General features: G+C 40.1%; 1 protein-coding gene across 16 annotated transcripts in view; it reads right to left on the bottom strand.

The window, feature by feature from the left end:
• Positions 1-22,479, bottom strand: part of FOXP1 (forkhead box P1) — a 569,345-nt gene that overhangs the window by 213,317 nt on the left and 333,549 nt on the right. The window contains exon 2 of one of the 16 annotated variants that reach the window (XM_081184119.1): positions 18,006-18,084. The exons of the other annotated variants lie outside the window; for them this stretch is intronic. Coding sequence (XP_081040245.1) covers positions 18,006-18,038 — 33 coding nt within the window. The 5' untranslated portion in view covers positions 18,039-18,084. The remainder of the gene's footprint in view (positions 1-18,005; positions 18,085-22,479) is intronic. 16 annotated transcript variants of the gene reach the window in all.

Here is a 22,479-nt window from a genome sequence, read left to right on the forward strand (position 1 = left end):
GTGGGTCAGATACACTATTAAAACAAATATTGGAGCAACTATCAAGTTTAAACCAGAAGGTGGACGATCAGTCTGTGAAGATAGATAAAGCAACTTCCTCGATTCAAAAACTGACTGACCAAGTTTCCCAGCACACGCAAGCCATAGAGAAATTGCAAGGAGCAACAGCGGAAAATCGAGAATTAGCTGGAGAAGCAATCCAGAAAGTGGGAGTCCTACAAAAAGAGGTTGAAGAAATAAAAGGAGAAGTTAGGCCCCTGCACAAACAGGTGGGTGAACAACAAGTCTATCTGTCAATGGTGGAACTGAAAAATCGTGAGAGCAACATCAAATTGAGAGGTATTCCGGAACTCGAGCAAGGAGACTTGATTGGATACTTAACACAGGAATTCTCGAAGTTCTGGGGTTTAAAGGAAGATACAGATTTTAGGATTGTCTCGGCATATAGACTGGGAAGACTGGTAAGGAAAGACAGATCCAGAGACTGTTTGATAATTTTAAGAACAAAGGAAGAGAGAGACAAGATCCTAGGCCTTCATTTCAAAAAAGCAATTGAAATACAAGACAAAAGGGTGGAAATTTACAGAGATATCCCGAGGCAGCTGCTGGACCTTAGAGCCACCTATACAGAATTAGCAAAATTACTGAGACACAACGCAATTCCCTATAGGTGGGAGTTTCCACAGGGATTATCCTTCACCTACAAAGAAAGGAAGGTTAAAATAAGAACACCTGAAGATAACCAAAAGTTCCTTCACGACCACGGAGAAGATCTCCAAAAAGGAGCGGATTGGCTTCCAGTTTTACCAGCACCAGCACCGCCCGGAAGTGGGCCAACGCCTATACCTTCGGGATCTGAGCAAAAGGAAGACACCCCATCTTAAGAACATCTTAAATAGAACAGGATGTCTCTGCAGCTACTTAGTTGGAACATAAATGGCGGGAATTCTCCGGAAAAAAGGAGAAGGATATTTCATATCCTAAAAAAAGAACAATTGGATGTAATATGTTTGCAAGAAACACATGTGACTAGGCTCCACAGGAAAGTATTAATCAATAAAAGACTTGGCCAAGAATTTATCTCATCAGACAAAGTTAAAAAAAGAGGTGTTGTAATTTATGCAAAGGAGAACCTGTCGCCAAAATTTTTATTTAAAGATGATTATGGAAGAATTCTCGCAATTGAAATCCAAACACAAGGGGAAAAGATTTTGATATTAGGAATTTACGCGCCAAATGATGGAAAATCAGAATTCTACAAGAAGCTGCATGAGACAATGATGGACTATTTGGACTATGCTAATATTATTGTGATGGGAGATATGAATGGGGTGGTGTCTACAAATATGGATAAATCCCAAAATCAAAACTTAACAACAGACGGCAGACTCCCTAAAACTTTCTTTGAAATGACAGACAATATGGACTTGATTGACATTTGGAGGACAAGGAACCCCTTGGGTAAAGAAGGAACCTTCTTTTCTGAGGCCCACTTGTCATGGACACGAATCGACCAAATTTGGATATCTAGAGGGCTGGCTCCGAAAACGAGAAAAGTGGAAATCTGCCCAAAAACCTGCTCCGACCATAATGCCATAAAAATGGAACTGAGACTTTTCCCAACTGGATCCTTCAGATGGAGAATGAATGACACCTTGTTAAGAGATCAAGAGATTGTGAAGAAGGCCCAAAAAACACTAAAGGACTACTTTGAAATAAATTTGAACACTACGGTGGAGAAAAGAACAATCTGGGATGCAAGTAAAGCTGTAATGAGAGGGTTTCTGATTCAACAGAATTCGATAAAAAGAAAATATTGGAATGGAAAAAAAGAAAAAATTTTAGAGAAAATAAGTGAAGGAGAGAAAAAGCTGAGAATCAAACCGAAGTCTAAAGAGGTGCTAAGAGAGATCAAATTTCATCAAGCACAATATTCGAAACTGATCAATCAAGAGATTGAGTGGAAAATCAAACAAATGAAGCAGAGATCGTTTGAATCAGCAAATAAATGTGGAAAGTTGCTGGCTTGGCAGTTGAAAAAAAGACAAAAGTTAAATACGGTTACAAATTTGGAGATTCAAGGAAAAATAGTTCAGAAACCAGAAGAAATAAGAAAGTGCTTCCACAGATATTTCAAAGAGCTTTACGCACAGGGGCCTCAGAAAGAATCGGAAATGGACCAATTTTTGGAAACAAATGGACTACCTAAAATAAGTCAAGATAAAAGATCAATTCTTAACAGCAAAATAACTCAACAGGAAATTGAAGGTGCCATCCAAAACATGCAGCTGGGCAAATCTCCAGGCCCGGACGGACTCACCTCCAAATATTATAAAACTTTGAAGGATTTCTTGATACAACCGTTGTTGGAGGTTTGCAACCAGATCATGGAGGGGAGAAAGGCACCGGAAACGTGGAAAGAAGCATTTATCACATTGATTCCCAAGTCAGAAAGGGAAAAGACTCAGCTTAAGAACTACCGTCCCATCTCACTCCTGAATGTGGATTACAAAATATTTGCAGACATTTTAGCAAATAGACTTAAAAATGTACTAAATGAAGTAATTCACAAGGACCAAGCAGGCTTTCTCCCTGGTAGACATATGTCTGACAACACCAGGAACATTATTGATATATTGGAGTTGTTGCGAATTAGAAACACAAGGGCTGCCTTAATTTTTATTGATGCGGAGAAAGCATTTGACAACATTTCTTGGATGTTTATGAAGAAGAACTTGAAAGGGATGGGAGTGGGACGGGGGTTTGAAAATGGATTAGAAGCAATTTACTCAGAACAAAAAGCTAAACTGATAGTGAACAATGTGGTATCGGAGGAACTTCAAATTGAAAAAGGGACACGACAGGGGTGCCCTCTATCTCCTCTGCTATTCATTTCTGTTCTGGAGGTATTGCTGAATATGATTAGGGAGGACCAGTTGGTGCAAGGTATAGTGGTCGGAGCGAAACAATACAAACTGAAAGCTTTCGCAGATGACTTAGTCTTGACATTACAGGAGCCAGAATCTAGCACAAAAAGAGTTTTGGAACTTATCCTGGAGTTTGGTCGGGTGGCGGGATTTAAGTTAAACAAACAAAAAACTAAGGTTTTGGTTAAAAATCTGACACCTACAGAGATAGAGGGGTACCAGAAAGAGACAGAGTTAAGTGTGGTTAAAAAAGTGAAATACCTGGGAGTATCCTTGTCCACTAAAAATTTAAATCTTTTTAAAGATAACTATGAAAAATGTTGGTTGGAAATTAAAAAAGACTTGGATATTTGGTCAAGATTGAAACTTACCTTGTCAGGCCGAATCGCAGCTATAAAGATGTGTGTTTTGCCAAAAATGTTATTCTTATTTCAAACCCTTCAGGTCGTGGACAGAATGGAATGTTTTGGAAAATGGCAGAAGGATATTTCTAAGTTTGTCTGGCAGGGCAAAAAGCCCCGAATAAAATTTAAAATACTAACTGACTCAAAAGATAGAGGGGGGTTTGCCCTGCCGGATTTAAGGTTGTATTATGAAGCTGCAGCCTTCTGCTGGTTGAAGGATTGGTTTCTGTTGGAAAACACCGATGTCCTAGATCTGGAAGGGTTTGATAATGTGTATGGTTGGCATGCATATTTGTGGTATGACAAGGCGAAGACTCATAAATTGTTTAAAAACCATATTGTCAGAAAATCAATTTTTGCCGTCTGGATGAAATACAAGGACTTATTAGAAAGTAAGACCCCGAGGTGGTTATCACCTGTGGAAGCCAAGATTTCTAAAAAAAGGCCCAATATGGAGGCCTACTGGCCAAAATATTGGGAATTGATTGAAAGAGTTGGAGATAATTGGAAGCTCCAAAGCCAGGACAAACTAAAAGGTAAGGTGCGAGATTGGTTGCATTATGCTCAAATTCAAGAGGTATTCAAAATAGATAAAAAAGTGGGTTTCCAGTTGGAGAAATCGAAACTGGAGACGGAGTTACTAGAACCAAAGACCAAGGTACTTTCGAGGATGTATGACTTGCTGCTTAAATGGAACACACAGGATGAGACAGTTAAATCTGCTATGATAAAATGGGCACAGGATGTAGGACACAACATTATGTCTGAGGACTGGGAAAGGTTATGGAACACCGGTATGAAATTCACGGCATGTAGTGCCTTGAAAGAGAACATTATGAAAATGGTATACCGGTGGTACATGACCCCAGTCAAGTTGGCCAAAATATATCATCTTTCTGATAATAAGTGTTGGAAGTGTAAGGAGGCAGAAGGGACATTCTTTCACCTCTGGTGGACCTGCCCGAAAGTAAAGGCCTTTTGGGAAATGATATATAATGAGCTGAAAAAGGTATTTAGATATACCTTCTCTAAGAAACCAGAGGCCTTTCTCCTGGGCATGGTGGACCGGAAGGTGCCAAAGAAGGACAGAACCTTGTTTATGTATGCAACCACAGCAGCTAGGATTCTCATCGCTAAGTTCTGGAAAACACCAGATCTACCCACACTGGAGGACTGGCAGACGCAGTTGATGGACTACATGGAGTTGGCGGAAATGACTGGCAGAATCCGAGATCTGAGCGAAGAAACAATGGAGGAGGACTGGAAAAAATTTAAGGACTATTTGCAAAAACATTATAAGTTGTTTGAATGTTAAGATAGCGCACGATTAAGAAATGTTATGTTTCCGCAATTTATTTTAAGCAAATGATAAAGTAAGCATTGATGGAAAAAACGAGAAATATTTGAAACAAATTATTATGTTTATTAAGAGTGTCAAAACTAAATTACAAATTTTTGAAATTGGTAACATAATACATTTAAAGGTATAATAAGATGGGAAACAAGATAACAAATTGCTGAACTGGCTAGAACAATGAATGCAATGTTGAGAGGATGTGAGGAGGTCCAAAAGTGAATTGCTGAAAGATGTTAAGGAAAGTTTCTTAATACTTTTTCTTTTTTTTATTTTTCTTCATATATATATATATAAAAAATGTTTCTTGTATGTTGCCATGTAAACAAATTTGTTAATCTATGAAAAGAAACGCAATAAAAAATCTTTATAAAAAAAAGAAAAAAAAGAAATAGGAAACAAATAATTTAAAAGTATCGCATATCAGCCTTTACTTTGACTATGTTGAATTATTTAGACTAGTCCATTATTTAGACTAGTCCAGCCGGTTTAGACGTCAACTCATCCTGCTATCTGAAGTTAATTACTGTGAAAAATAAAATGTACTTGACTTATTAATCTAATCACCATAAAACAATGTGATAGCCTGAATCAACTACTCCAAGTACTTCTAGAACCATCTCCAAGTCTTTTTCATACATCTTCCTTTACTTGCTCATCCAGAATACACCCTCAACAATGATATTGTGCTACGGAAGGAAAGAAACAAAAAACAACAACAATCACCCATCTAGTTATAACCCTACTTATTTACAGGTAGCTCTTACCATGGACATAAGTTTCCAAAATTAAACTGTAAGGAAGACAATTCACAGGACACAAATAACCCATGCCATCCACAAATTTCAACAGAATTTATCTCCACATCCATATTTTCAGAGGGGGGTGGTCAGATTTATCTCCAAAGAGAATATAAGGATTCTCTTCACTTCTTCCAAAGAATTGTATTTTAATACAGGAGACCTGAGAACCAATAAAAAAGGCAATTTAACAATATCGCTAGTGTGTCACCAATCACCATAAAGGCCTGGAGGCTCCAACATACCTACTACAGTACAATAGGTTTGCCACCCTGCTGGTTTTCAATTGACACCCTCCTCCCCATCATGTTATTATTTTTTTATAAGTTAGGCCTAATAGTGGTTTCTAATATTCCTGCTTCGCTCACAGCTGATGGCGTTTTCTGCTGCTAAGCTCTGTTTCTCAGAGACACCTCTGGAAGAAAGAGACATAGAGAGAAGACACTAGTTCACCACAGCTAAAAAAAAATGGAAAGTGTGATTTGAAATGGACACAAAGAGGGGAAGTGATAAGCCTGGCACATGTTACCAGTGCCTATTATCATGTGGGCTATATCACAGAGAATGACCATAGAAACTCATCCTGAGTCCTCTAATATACTGTTATCTGATGGAAACATGAGAAATCCACTCTTCCGTTGCCACCAATAGGGCTTTACTGATGGCCAGGTTTGGTCTGTAAGCAAGAACTGCATTTCGAAAAGCATGGGGGACAGGAAATGGCTAACAGAATCCCCACTTAATATTCACTTTCCCAGTGATTTCAAATTAATGGTCATAAAAATAATGAGCATGTTTAAACAATGCTTACCTCTAGAACATGTACCTACTGTGCCTACTCTGCACATAACTGTGGCCAGCTTCAATAATGCCCTTTTAAATGGATAACTGTTAAATTAATATATCTGCTAAAGGAATCAATTTTTGTGCACTCCAAGGTTATGTGTTTAACAGACTTCGATAATTCAATGAAAAATTGAGCTGGTAATGATTTGCAGGCTAAATGAATGTTAAATACTTCAAAGGATTGGACAAACAAGTAGGCAGCAACATTTTTATGGGTTCACTTCCTTCAAGGGAACTTAAAGAGCCTGCCTTTTTATTGCTGCGAATTCTAGACACCTTTTTTTACCCCTCAGCATCTGTTTGAAATATGGAGTAGACAATTGGTTTTTTGGCTCTGACTCAGGTGGTTGAAATACAGGACAAACAGACTACTGTATATAAGCTTTCCTCCAGCAATGAAATTTTTTATTAACTCTCTTGCATAGCAAACTCTGCTGCCTAGCTTCCAATCCCTACAGAATCATCAAGGAATGTGGCTAGTTATTAATTCTGGTGGTCAAGCACAGGGTGGATATGTTGAGACTTGTCTGCAATATGTAACCTCACATTTCAAAGAGCTACAGAGGAATAGGGGAAAAAATAAATGAATTCTGATTCAGTCATCATTCACATGTGTAGAATTCAAAACTAAATACTAGCTATGTACATAAATATGTCACTCTTCTCAAGAACTTCTAGCCAAGGAAAACAAATCCCAGAGTGGAGGGGTGCAGAATGATCATTAAAAATCTTAACTTTGCCTAACCTTCAAGCTGTTTCCAGTCTACAGCAGCAGTATTTAAAAAGGTGAACTTGATAACTGTCACAGCAATACTAACCCAAAGTCACCTGGCCTCAGGGACAATGGAACCACCGCCACATCCAAACTGCTCTCAGTTCCTAGCAGTGTGGAACCTGGTGGCGGTTCTTTCCTTTTTTTGCTACACAAGCTCACAACAATGGACCAGCTAGTGGATCCTCAGACAGTCCTGCTCTGCCCCTGAAATGCCCGGTTGGGGGGGGGGGTCTTGCACCAGCTTCTGCTAGTGGGAACACGACCAGCAATACCTCTTCAAACGTCTGCACCTTTAGCAGGCACTACAGGAGATTCTGTGGTGACTGTGTCCCCACCAATGGTAGAGTCTAACCCCCTTCTCAGAGCACAGATCAGGGATTAGGATTACTAAAGAATGTGAGGAAGGAAAACAAGGGTAAATAAATATACAATAAAAATAATATAATCATCCTTCCAAAATATGTTTGAAAATTGTTCATATGACAAAGGCTTCAAAAGTTTAGGTGTAACCCACCAACCACATGTCACCAGCAATGAAAAACCCTTGTGTATTTTAATGTATCAGAAACATGCACACTCTACACTTTCTTCCAAAGTTTCTGATCACCATGTAAGGTGTTGCACACTGAAAATTTGCATGGGTATAGTTCCTCTCAAATGCATAGGATGGAACAGAAGAAGGAGTTGCCCTGTGATGGTTTTCCTCTAAAGATAACTAACTGCAGATATGATCTTGATAATTTTAATTGAGATTTTGCCCCAATGACCCATGAAGTACTAATGGGGATGACTAATGGGCCAAATGTGGCCTAAAGGATGGACATTCCCCATCCTTGCTCTAGAAGATGATGTCTGTCAGGAGCTAGATAGGATGTGTCTTTTGTCTGTTCCTCTCCTTTTGGACCACCTTGCTGGGATAGGGCAACCATTTTGTGGTGGCTCTAGTCATTCCTTTTGGGTAGAAGGTGATGCTGGGAGACTCATGGTTTTTTGACCTGCAGGATGCTGTCTCCTATACTTTTCAACACCTACATGGTTTGTCATCAGAAATCTGACAACAGCTCTATCTATAGCTCTTCCCACTGAAGGCAGACCTAGCAACCAAGATAGAACTGCCGTTCCTGTCAAGGGTTGGATTAGATGACCCTTGGGGTCCCTTCCAACTCTACAATCCTATTATTCTAAGGCTGTCTGAAGAGGACTACTGCTGAAACAACATTTGAGCTCTACTCTTAGGGATTCTCCAGCATGAGCCCTGCATGGAGCTGTCCAGGGTAGCATTGATGCCTTGCCTCACCTCTGAACTGCTGAGGTGATTGCTCAAAACAGTACACAATTGTCTTGAAGCTGTGAGGCTGGGAACCTTATGTACTCCCTGCACATTATTCAATCCTGCCTTTCCAGGCCTCTAAAATGTGCAAGGCGCCTCCATGAGTTCAGAAGTCTTCCCACACAGCCCCCATCACAAGCAATGGAAGCAACACAGGGTATGGGGAGACAGAAGTAGCATGTTCATCTCTGCTGCCTTCCCCACCCAAATGTGTTAACTCTACACTTTCAGATAACTCGCGAATAGGGTTTTTATGGAAGTAAGAAACATTTTTTTAAATTTTTATATATAAGTGGAAAATTATTTCACAGTGTTAAACTAAAAATATGTATTTCTGTATAGCACTTTTCCATCACAGTGATCAAACAATGCTATTAGAGTAATATAAATTGTATTTACACAAGTGTCATCGTTTCCACGCCCCTTAGACTTACGACAGCTGCTCCTGGACTCCTACCTCCCCTTCACTGTCTTCCCATCATACCCTGCTCATCACAGGGGAAATAAAACAACACAGCCTCTGCCTCCTTCCCCATTTTCCTGACTCTCTCAGAGGCTTATAAGCCAACAGAGGAGGCTAGAAGTTTGCAACCTCTCATCAGCCCCATCCTTACCCAACTGCAGTCTATCTGGTGGGTTGGCCCACTTGTGAGCAAGCGGGTGGTCTAGCAGCTTTCCCCCTCACAACTGGTTTTATTTAACACAGCAACCCTCAAATCACTGATTCTGAAGCATTTTCACTGACTTTAAGAATACAAAATTTATAGGTGCTACTTTCAAGACCCATATGCCAGAGTAGATCTAGGGATGAGAGAGAAAGAAGCTGAATTTACTTGGGAGTAAACCCCTAATGAAATCAGTTGGACTTACTTCTGAGTAGGCATCATAGAAATGAGCTGTTAGGCACTAAAAATTACATGAAAATTAAATTACAGTTGCTCTTCGGAAAAGTCCCATACAACAGGCTCCAAATAGCCCACAAAATGAAATCATTCTTCGGCAAAGGTTGCAACCACAGTATACACAGGCCCGTGGGAATGTCATGAAGACTGTGGGATTGGATCTTTAGTTGCTAAAGAGACATCTTCCTTCCTCAATGCATTTTAATCAGGCAAATGTTTTGCCTGCTTTTATAAGGTTTCGACTGAAGAATATTTTATAAAAACCAAAGGCCTACCTACAGCGCTGCTTTGCACTGCCAAAAGCCAATTATGTTAACACAAATAAAACTAAACAAACAAAGTCTCTCAGTGTCTCTCTTAACTTCTGGACTGCTTTCCCCAGGAATAAAACAACTCTGCCAAAGACAGTGTGTAAGCAGGCAAGAAAGTACATAAATTAATGGTTAGGTCCTACTCAGGCTGGTAAAATTTCCAGTGGCAGGTCCCAAACCTGTATAAACCTCATTTCCATCACAGTTCTGCCCAAGGACAAGAAGGACTGGATGGTACAATGGACAGTATGTTGTGCTTGGCATAGAAGACTCCATTTTAATTCATAACTCGGTCATGAAGCTCACTGGATGCTTCTAGGCATGACACCAACTTTCAAACTAAGGTTATTCTAATTATACTGAAATAGGCTATTAAAAGAAATAGAGCAATAATTTCAGTTCTTTAGAAGCAATATTTAATGTTGATTTTCCAATATACCATATCCCCTCCAAACTCAATAATAGCTTACACCAGGGTACATAGAGTCAAGCAGTGGTGAACAGACATTTCTAATATAGCCATCTTTTATACTAGGTATACATTACAACAGGCCCTATCACCTTATAATACTTAAAACTTTTTGTCACTATTCTATCACAGTTTAAACTTCTAAAAGATTATAAACTAATTATTAGTAATGCTCTGTAAAATAAGTCATCACTACATCAGCATATACTAAAACTGTGCATTTCTAAATGTATTCTCCAAAATTAATATCCAATTTTGCTACTCAAAACACCACCAATTTTCTCTTTATTTCTGCTTTCTGCCTAACTAGGAAGCAATGTTTCCCTACAGGCGTGAAACAGACCTAAAAACAGCCAAGTTTTGTGCTTTCAAAACCTGGGATCAGCCATTTGTCTCAGATCCATGTAATCTGATACCTGCAAGTACCTAACAGAGTCTAAGGGAAATTGCCTCCCCAAATTGGTGGGCCTTTGTTGGGCAATTTTGCAGGCCAGTCACTCATGGCAGCCACAGCAGAATGTGAGGTGGTAGGACATTCAGGCCTGATCCCTGTGCCAGTTACAAGTTGTCACCCTGACTGGGCCCAGATGAGGCCTGGAGACTTCACAAATACTTTATTATGGGCAATGTGCTGGGAAAGTCACCTTGGTTTTCCTGGGGCACCTTCACCCCAGGAACAAGCTAAAAATGAAATACCTAACCCAGGTTGAACATGCAATTAATAATGTCTGCAATATGGGCAGACAGGGAATGAGAACGAGCTGTTTGCTTTATGTAGGTCCAAAAGGTGTACTGATTGTTCAAGAGACAGGTACAGAACCTGTGGCCCTCAAGTTGTTGGTGCATTACACAACTTCTGTCAGTCCAAGGAATGATGAGGGGTGTAGTGCCACAACATCTTGCGGGCCACAGGTTCACCATCACTGGTCTAAGGCACAGCTGGGCAAGGTACAAGTGGCCCAGTCCAGGATAGCATGGGCCTAGTTCCAGAGACATCTCTCAAAAATCAGAGAGACAGTTCAGTATAGAAAGGAAACTGGTTCACTTCAAAAATGCTGTGAATGTAGTGTATCTTGATTTCAGCAAGGCTTTTGACAAACTCACCCAAGATATTCTTGCACAGAAGTTGGTAACCTGTGGGCTGGATGAGGTGTTAGGGTAGATTTGTAGCTGGTTGGCTGACCGAACACAAAGAGATCTTATTAATAGTTCCTCATCATCCTGAAAAAAGGGACAAGCAGGGTGCTGCAGGGTTCTGTCCAGAGCCCACTGATGTTTGATGTCTTTATAAACAACTTGGACAAAAGAATTAAGGGGATGCTCACTAAATGCATAGATGACAACAAATTGGAAGGTGTAGCTAATGCTGCAGAAGACAGAATTGGGATTCAAGATGACCTCAACAGATTGGAGAACTGGATCCAAACTAACAAAATGAATTTCAATAGGGTCAAAATGTCAGGTTCTACACATGCAGCTACACAAATACAAGATGAGGGTTACCAGGCTTGCCAGTACTACAGGTGAAAAGGGTCTAGGGGTCTTAGTAGACCACAAGCTTAACATGAGCCAACAATGTGATGCAGCAACAAAAAAAGCTAATACTATTCTAGCCTGCATCAATGGAAGTACAGTGTCCAGATCAAGGGAAGTAATAGTCCCACTCTATTCTGCCTTGAAGACTGTGTCCAGTTCTTGGTGCCACAATTTAAGAGGAATATTGACAAGCTGGAATGCGTGCAGAGGAGGGCAACCCAGATCAAGGGTCTGGAAACCAAACGCTATGAGGAACGGTCAAAGGAACTAGGTATGTTTAGCCCGGAAAAGGAGGCAGAGGAGATATGATAGCCATCTACAAATATCTTAAAGGCTGTCACATGTAAGATGGAGCAAGCTTGTTTTCTCCTGCTCTGGAGGATAGGACTTGAACGAATGGCCTCAAGTCGCAAGAAAGGAGATCCCAACTAAACATCAAGAATAACTTTTTGACAGTAATAGCTGTTCGACAGCGCAATGGTCTCCCTTGAGAGGTTGTGGACTCTTCTTCATTGGAGGTTTTTAAGCAGAGGTTGGTTAGCCATTTGTCATTGATGCTTTAACTGAGATTCCTGCATTGCAGGAGGTTGGACTGGATGACCCTTGGGGTCCCTTTCAATTCTATGATTCTATGAAAATTACAACTATGGGGGAAATGGGGAAGCAATAATGGGGCGGGACAAAGCATAATGAGTCTGTAGAGCAACTATTCTGGCTGGCAAGCTGCTTAGAGTGAGGAACTAAGCCTGAGGCTGGAATGATCCGAATCCAGCAAGGTTCCTAATTATCTGATCCAGCTGGGCTGGCAAGTTGCAGAACAACTTCCAGAACACCTCTGCAGAGCAGCAGGGACCAGGTCCTAAGCACTCTGTGCTCTGAATCACAAAGAGGGGCATTGATCCTGTTGCATGATACCTTGGTTTGAGCCTTCTGGTAGCAGGTCTCTGTGGAAGTCATGTCTTTTAGGTTTTGTCTTTTAGTAAAACTTGACCTTCCTCAGATACTGCACTAGGCTTTCTAGATCTGGAGCTATAATCCATTCATTCCAATGAACCACTGAAGACCTAAGCACCACTCATCCTACCCACCCCAACCCCAGGCCCAATTCATCTGGGACAGAACAAAGCATTTGTGTGGCAGACTGCACAGCAGGTAGGTTTTGTGAAAATGTTTTATGGACACATGAGGCTGAAAATGCAACCTTAAGTATCACATCCATAAAAGGTTAAAAACACAATTTTAATATTGCTAGTCATCCAAAATCATCCCACATATTAAAAAGTCTCCAGCACTGTAACTTTTGCTGATCAAAAGCATGAACCTAAGCTACAGAAGGCACAAAATAACCCCAGAGCCTATTTCATCACTGTGGCACTAATTCCAGTTTTACACTGAGAGAAATCCATTCAGCTCAAACCTTGATCCCAACAGAGTAACACTAGTAGCGGCTGGGGGTTGGGAAGGAGGAGGGAGGAAAGAAGGAACTGATCAGACTTCTGGCAGCTATTCAGGAATTAGTATAATGTCCACTGTTGCTCATGTATGAACACACGCAATGAATTTCTGTTCCCTCCATCATTGGTAAGTTTCTGGCTATCATTGACAAATGCATATATTTCCCCATCATGCTTTAGTGTGTTTTTCAGCCCCACGTTGCCCTCACTTTTGATTGTGTAGATGAAGTTGAAGTGCACAGGGTATTTACTGATCCAGTTATCTTGTTCTGTGACAGGCAGAATCAATCAATCAAGAGGCCAGCTTTGTGCTTGCATATTCCAGGCACATCTCCGCACTTCAGGATACGAGATCACAGTGTTATCCAGCCAAATTTGATCAACAAATGCAGTTCCCCTGTGCCACAGCAATCTCAGATGAAGATGTTATTATGTGGAACTGAGCAAAGTGATAAAGACAGTGCAGAGAAAGAAAGGAGGGGTACAGCTGGGCCGTTCTAACTGCCTTGGATGCATTTGTTGTGTGAGCGTGCTGAAAACATCCTTTTTCTTCATTTTTTTTTAAAAAAGGGTTTATTTTAAAAAATAAAACTCTGCTGTATCTGTATGTGTCTTCTTTTTCACAAACCTAAAAAATAAGACCATCTCAGGAAATAGCATATATTAAAAAGGGAAATCCTGGTATTTATCTTCCACCAATTAATAATATATTTCTGGGATGAGTGCATGTACCACATTTGCAAACTGTTGCACATTTATGGCATGCCACACCCTTATTCTAAAAATTGTCTGGAGGGCAAAAATACATTTTACCTTATAACTCTGAGCAGACAGTCACACAGGACCCACTCCCCGCCCCCACAACAAGCTTCCACCTGGTTGCGACATGATGCATGCAACTGTGTCAGTATTTAAGTGCATTTCAAGCAAAAAATGTACACCAGGATTTTATTTTGCCAATAGCTTTCTACTGCCCTGCAGTTATTTTACATTATTTAATCCAAAATACCATCTTTTTGAATCCACCTTTCTTTTGCTTTTTAAATCTTTAATGGGAGCCGTTGGCAGTCCAGGGGTACAATTATTAGATATCTACAGAAAGAAATTGAAAAATTAATAATACTTTCCTGTTCTGTACTACATATAAAATTATCTAGTCTTAGTGGAATTCTATAGATTCAAACAGGCACACCCCCACCCCCACCATGGTTTAAAAAATAAGATAAAAACCTTAGCCTGAATTAATACAGCCTACATTTAAATCTTTGCAGTCATCAGTTTTAAGTAAAGCTTGGGGGATACTGTATTATGTTTTCAACTCAGAAATTTATTTTAAATCATTTTTAATTAAAGGACATTCATTAAGGCAGCTTATGCTACCTACAGCCTAAAAGCCCAGGTAAAAGTCCCATAAACTAATCATACTAATGATATTAAAATTGTTTATTGCCTTTTTATGGGTTTTCCTACTTAAGTTACCATTTTTCACTACTATATGCAAAACGTGTGACATCATCCATATCAGTTTATTAGGGAGAGTGATATATGTTTTCATCTGACCTTTGTCTAAATAGCCCCTTAGCTGTGGCTGGGGAGGGGGAAGCCCCAGAGTAGTCTATCAGCAAGGGAGCCATATAAAAACAGCTACATCTATTAATGTTTGTTTTCCTTTCACTATTATTAAACTCAAAAGCCAAATCCAACTGGAAAAACGATGCCATTTGAGTTCCCTTGTCATCATGTGATAAGTATGAGAAATGTATGTGCAATAGCCAAATGGCCAATAGACAAAACACCCACTCCAAGTGACGTACTGTTTTCCATACAGCACAGACAAAATCAAAACAACAGAGCTGCTGCAAACAAAAACAAAATCACATTTCCCATAAGCATTCCAGACAGAGCAGTTGTTTTTTTACAGGAAAAGAAGCTGGGAAGGAAACCAGAATGAGCGAGAGAGAGAGAGAGAGAGAGAGAGAGAGAGAGAGTCCATACCTCTCCTCCACAAGACAGAACTTTTAAGCAAGCAGGGTTTACACGTTTTGTTCTTAAACACACAACAGTTGACAGCTGCATATGTATTCAGTAATTTCAGCATCCTGCACCCAGACCAGTTAAAAAGATTCAACAACTGGGTCCAGTTTCAATCTGCTTTCTCTGGCATAATGCCAGTAGCCGCTTTGGTGACAAAACCCAGGTTTTACATCAGTATACATGAGGTCAGAACCTGGCCCCTCAGTTTCAAATGAAAAGTGAAATCCAGCCCAAGGGACTGGTCCCATTCACAAAAAAAACCATAAGGTCGCAGGTTAGGGAGCAAAAGTGTGAGTTGGTTTTTGTTTTGTTTTTTGCAAAAAGTAACAGAATGGGAACAATTAGATTGGAAATTTCAGTGCTGTGTGTTTCAAATAGAATTTCAAAAAAGGAGAAACACTTCAAATTGCTCCTTTGGCCATCTGTAGTGTGCCCGGTTAAAAACTGCCACTTGAGAAAGTGGGTCTGTGTTATCTTTTTAAAAAATAAATAAAAATAGTAATAATATGACAGACTGCCGTTGGTGTAACTCCGTTAACATATCTGCCTCTGTAAAGTTATGGTATCTGTGCTTAGCTGAGATACCTGGCAATAAATTGTGGCAGCATGGCGAGTATCAACAGCTGCATTTTGCTATTTTAGCTGAGCAGCATAGAGTATCTCCATCAGAGTGAATTCTTGTCAGCTGCGCTCTTTGCTAACACAATTCCTATGTTTTGCCTGGCAGTAAATGGACGCTTCTGCCCCAGCATCATCTAAACAACTCTGTTAACATTTGCCCTCAAGCGTCTCTCTCTTTGTCCAGTCCCTGTCTTCTAACAGATGTCATCCAAGTCTAATCAAGCATAAAATGGTCATAAATATTTCTTTCTGGTAGATTTCACATTCGCATTTCATGCAGGGACATGATATTTTTCTGCTACCTCCAGGGAGTACCTAATGCAAAAACCAGTTACTTACATTCAAGGCTCATGTTCCTTTACTAAAATGCAGCACATGTTCTCAGTTCAGAGACATAAAACACAACACACACAAGACTTTATCTTCTTTTGTTTAACTGCCCCCCTTAAATGATGCACACCACAGTTTACACTAAGATATACCATCGCTTCCTGTTTAATGTGAAATCCCCAAAGCCGTAATATACTAGTCTTATGGAATTAAATGCAGTTGAAATACCTTAATTATTGCCCAAAAGAGATTTAGCTCCTAGATACTTAATTGAACTAACAAGCTATTTAACAAATGTGTGAGATAAGAAAGGCAGCTTTCTATTTTGGCTGATTTTATGCACAATTTTACAACCTACTTCATCATATTTAGTTAAAACAATAAAATGAACCTAGGGTATAAATTTGAGGTTCATGCCTATTTAGCAGATGAAAAAAGGAGAAAGATAAGTGTAAGACAACTGATTTCCAGCACTTAAACTTTAATCATTCATAGGGAAACTACGTAGGCTAATTAATTCTGTCTACTTAATGAAAGAAACCACAGCGAAATCATATTCCTTTCTGGCAAACTTCATAGTTAACATGTCAGAATGTAAAATAAAACCAACCTGAGATTATTTTCAAAGCCATATGTCTATTTGTTACTCTTTTCTACCCCCTCCACTGTTCTGTTTGTCAAAACAGAAATCTTATACAGCTATTTAAAACAAACCACAAACGCTTAATGATACAGATCACAACAGCGAAGCTTCTCTTCGCTTCTCTTCTCCCCATCCCCCCACCTCCCCTTTCTCTGTTGAGCCTAATATTTGATTACTGTTAGTCAAATCAAGCTTTCAGGCAAATAATCTCCATTTTTTAAGTTAATGAGATGTGGTCATGTCGACAACAGCTTGCAGAAACTTTTGATTCCTGCAGGCTGTGCTGGCCTCTTCTACAGCAACTACTACTGTTTGAACGAGTCACATTTGCCAGAATGACTGATATAGACAAGTGCACATTTAAAAGAGGCACTAATTAAAAAAATACCCACTGGTGTCAGTTTAAATACCATGAGAATAAACTGTTATAGTAGCTTGGCTACCATCTCATGGCTTTCTCAGAGCACCTTTAATTCCAACTGAATGGAATTTTCATTGCAAATATACTCTTTACATAAGAACACATTTTTTTCCCTCCCCATCGTGGAGGAATTAAGGGTTTTGATATAATTAAACAAATTATGTTAATATTTGTTTCACATAAGCTATTAAGCAAGCCCCCCAGAACAAGTCCTAATTGAGAAAGCTCCAAAGAGCCATACTGCTGAGATAAGCAGCAAATTTATACTGTTGATTTTAGAGCACCCATTTACAACTTATTTCTTTATTGGAACTCTGTCCTTTCTGTAAGACCCCCAGCTATACTGAATATCACTGAAACAATTTTCATAACTCCTATTGGCCACAGTCAAATGTGCCCCACCCCACCAGCCCAAATGAATAGATAAGAGACCTGGAAAGAACTTTTTCCAAATTCTTTTGACTTCTCAAAAGGTTTTCTGTTTTGGCAGGGAATTCAAACAGCACAGCTGTTCCGTAGCGTAAGCTGATGCGATACCAAAAGGGGGGGGGGAGGGAACGGTCGGTGCTGAGAGGGTTATATCCATTTAAGGGGTTAAATATGCAATTACCGCTGACTAAAACCAGAGAGACATATAGATAAACAGAAGAAATGAAGTCCCCAGGTTCCATTCAGAAGCCTTCATCACATTACTACCAGACAGAAAACTCTTTAAGTACCATTTTCAGATGTTAAATCATTGTTCTTGCAGCACATATTCTCGCTATTCCTGGGGGAACAATATCTGAAGACAGCGTGCTAACAAATGCAATCCAGTAAACAGGCATTTTCTCTCTTGTTGTTAGTACCTTTGTGTTCCAGCTCCCAGCTCTGTCATCCATGCCTTCTCTCTGCTTTGAAGTTAAAGTACTGAATGAGCGTTGTCATCTATTATCCAGAGTGTGCATGTAGATTATAAATAAGAAATAAAAGTGACTTTCAGTACACTGCTTTTGCATTAGCAAGTTGCCTTCTCTGTTACCTCCTCTGTCCTTCATACTGCACTACCAACATTATATTAGAATCCAACTTCATCTCCTGCAGACTGAAAGGAACACCCTAGGAAAAATATGTGCACAGCAGACACACAAATTTTATTGCAACAAACAAATCCTGCCTTTTAAACAGGCCTTCAATTTAGCTTTAAATATAAATATTTAGGCCTTGTTTGCAAAGGTCCCTTGGGCCCATCTGAGACTGAAGTGGGTAGGGCTGGCTGAGAGGCGTAAGATGGGCCAAGGGAGAGTTGAGCTTGGGAAATGTAACAATTAACTGGGACTAAAATATGGGGCATGAGAGACAGCAGACAAGGAAAGGAGGAATAGGTTGAGGGATTCCAGGGCTTGCAGTACCACTGCTCACAAGTATCAGAGCCGAAACTACCACTTTCAAGTTAATTAAAGGACTCTTCAATTTGCACTCTTGGACTTTAAACAACAGAACTCGATTAGTCACGTCGAAGTTTATTTGTTGGGGATAAATTATTATATGTATATATGATTTATCAACTATGTTTAAAATCTTGTTTATCTTATTTATATCAAGGCATATGGAATTATGCATGGCAAATTTAATGCACGGCACTGTTTCAGATTGCTGAAACTAGCCAGATCAATGCTTTTCTATATATATTAAGGCCAGCTCCTCAACATTTTGTCACACATTAGCGTGTGAAGGAACGTAATCCACAAGAGGAGAGGGGTTGGCTTGATCCATAATGGCTGAAGTCACCAGGCACCATTCATAAGCCCTTTCTTTTTACACCTTTCAAAGTTAACAAGCTATCACCTAGTTGCTAATAACAAAATATGGAACCAAATTGTGGCATCAGCTCTAGTATTCTCATATGTTTTTCTCAGTCCACTAAAAAAAGTTCTCCTATGCAATCAAGTTGCAAGAAAGAAAATTCCATCTAAATATGAGGAAGAACTTTCTGATGGAAAGAGCTGTTCATCAATGGAATGGTTTCCCTCAGAGGGTTGTGGACTTTCCTTCCTTGGTGGTTTTTAAGCAGAGGTTGGATGGTCATCTGTCATATATGATCTAGTTGAGATTCTTGCATTACAGGGGATCGGAATAGATGGCCCTCAGTGTCCCTTTCAACTCTACAATTATATCAGTAGGACTTACAGGTGAATTGAAACATGGTATTAGTCATGTGGAAACTGTGGCTAATAGTCTGAATGTGTGAAACTGCTAACATCAGTTATGCCCTGCTATGCCGCCACAGATTACTCCCCCTTATTGTCTCATACACCTCAGGGAGGTGGCAAGAGACAGAGACCTCTGATTACTCATTATGGGGTGATGGAAGCATTCAGCTTAAATATTTTGACTCACCCTTATTTAATGAACATAGGATCAGGGTGTAAAGGTTGAATTAAGTACATCAGCACAAATGAAAGCTAAATGGCACATGTGAGAGTTAAACTGACATCTGTTTGGACTTGTTCTTGCCACTCACTAATGTCTGTCATTCAACTTCATTGCAGTAACACTGCTTCGGGAGTTTGGAATTCCTATTCACTTACTACACTAAATAATAATATTAATCCCAGAAAACAAGAGTTATTCTATTTCTTTGTTACACTTTGCCCTGACTTACAAAATTTCAAACCAGCTATACTGTCCCAAGATTTACACACCTGTCTTCCAAGGACAAAAAGGGAGGACATGTGGGGTTTATTCCAATTTACTCTCACAACAGCTCTGTGATACAGGTTAGGGTTAGGGATAATGACCTGCTGAAGGTCACCCTGTGAACATCATGGCTAAGTAACACTTCGAACGTAGTTTCCTCAGTCCATCTCTGACACTCAAAACATCTCACCAGAATAGCTCTCATGCGACTGGATTTTCTTGTTGAATGTTCTTCTACGTGGCCGCCTCTGCTCCGTGTACCCCACGGAGGACCTTATGGTCTACAAGTAACAACACCCTGAAGATCCCAGGCCCCAGGGAGATTAGACTGGCCTCGACCAGAGCCAGGGCCTTTTCAGCCATAGCCCCAGCCTGGTGGAACGCTCTCACACAAGAGACCAGGGTTCTGCGAGATTTGACATCCTTCCGCAAGGCCTGCAAGATGGAACCCTGACCTTTGGTCAGGGTTCAGTCTGACTTTTTCTTTCTTTCTATAAGAACAAGCACAAAGGAGGTTTCCCAGCCCACTTATAGGTCCTTATAATATCAGTGGAAACAGTTGGTTCTGGCGAGTATTAACCGCTTTCAATTTTAATCTGAGGATTGTCATTTGTTCAGTTTTAATTTTAATTTTAAATTATTTGAATTAATTTTGGGATGCATTTTAATTGATTGTTTTTATGCATACCATATCACTTATATGATGTTAGTCACTCTGAGCCCAGCTCCGGCCGGGGTACAAATAAAAAAATTGTTTATTTATTTTTTCTAACATCCACCTGCCATTTTTCTTCATTAAATATTTCCATCCCATTTTCCTTGTTTACTTCCGCAGTACAAAAGGTAGTAGCATGCCCAGCCAAGCTTCTTTTTCTTTTTACCACATTTATAATATACATAATGCTATATTTTAGGGACACAGGTGGTGCTGTGGGTTAAACCACAGAGCCTAGGACTTGCCGATCGCATGATCGGCGGTTCGAATCCCTGCGGTGGGGTGCGCTCCCATCGTTTGGTCCCAGCGCCTGCCAACCTAGCAGTTCGAAAGCACCCCCGGTTGCAAGTAGATAAATAGGGACCGCTTACCAGCGGGAAGGTAAACGGCGTTCCGTGTGCTGCGCTGGCTCACCAGATGCAGCTTGTCACGCTGGCCACGTGACCCGGAAATGTCTGCGGACAGCGCTGGCTCCCGGCCTATAGAGATGAGCGCACAACCCTAGAGTCTGGCAAGACTGGCCCGTACGGGCAGGGGTACCTTTACCTTTACTAATGCTATATTTATTGTTTTGTACACCAAGAATGATGGGTTTGATTCAGTGGGCAGGATCCAGGTAATCTAGTTGTCACTGATGTATCTGAGATGTTTGCAGGGAAAGGCGGTGGGTGAAATCTGCTCCTCACAGACAAAAGCACACTTGCCCATTGACTTGCTGCTGCTTTCACCCCTGTCTAAGTAAAGGGTAGGCAGAGTCTGCCATATTCTTGCTTGCATTGACGCAACATCATTAAAAAGCTGGAAGACCAAGTCTTGGGGAGTGGACCCTCTCCTTCCCAGTCTCCTTCCCTTTTGAGGCTGGGATAGGACTGGTTGTCTGTGTAGAAGAATCAAGAGACACCACTGCTGTAAAACATCACATGATTATATTTTTCAACCACGTGATGAGCTCTGAAGAGTTGTGAATGACTCATGATTATGTGGCACACATATCTTTTTTCAATCTTCAGCTAACATTTGTTGATAGAAACACAGTAGAAAACAGGACAGCTGAGCCCAATCTACTTACAGCACAATCCTCTATGTGTCTATTCAGAAGTATGACCCACTGTGTTCAATGGGGTTTAATCCCAGGTAAGTGGATGAAGGACTGCAGCCTTAGAAAATGACAAAATGGTGAATTTTAATGACGACTGATATGTATAATTTTTGTTTTCACTCCATGTAAGGCTTCCATGCCGATCTACATTGCCTTGTCTATGGTATTGGGGAGGTTTCCACAGGCATGAACAAAATCAGATGTTCACATAAACAGTAGACCACTAAATGTCATAGCTGACAACAATTTGCAAATTAAAGAACGAAAACTAGATTTCCCTGCCGATGGAGAAAACTTTATATTTTCGCTTGTACTTTATGCATCCTTTATGCAAGAGTACTCAGACATATCTCTAATAGTTTATGCCAAACAACTGTCTTTTCATTTGTGGACTAGCATTCTGGGTAGAAGAAAAACAGCTAGTTAACAAAACATTTGAAAGAATTAAAAGCATCCTCCTCTGTGAGCAAAGAAACATTGCTAATCACTGCTAAGCCTTCATAATCCAGTCTTCACACAAGTTAAAAGTAAAGAACTCTCTGTAAAGTAGCTTCAAAAGGTCTCTGCTAATCAGCAGAACTTGGTGAATAATTCTGTGATAAAAATGTGTGTGTGTGTATCTCATTCTGTATTTTTCTTTCCTATTATGAAAGGAGTTCAAACGTACCATGCAATAGTGAATTCGTGTGTCAATCCTCATGCTTGTCAATCAATGACAGCTATTCTGGATGACTTCAGTGGGACTTACACTAAGGTAAGTGTGCAGGATTGCAGCCTTGGGAAAGTGATGTTTGGAAATCCCAATGGAAGGATTTGATTGTTACTGACC

This window comes from Podarcis bocagei (genome assembly GCF_964188305.1).
Source record: "Podarcis bocagei genome assembly, chromosome: 2".
Taxonomy (NCBI): Eukaryota; Metazoa; Chordata; class Lepidosauria; order Squamata; family Lacertidae; genus Podarcis; species Podarcis bocagei.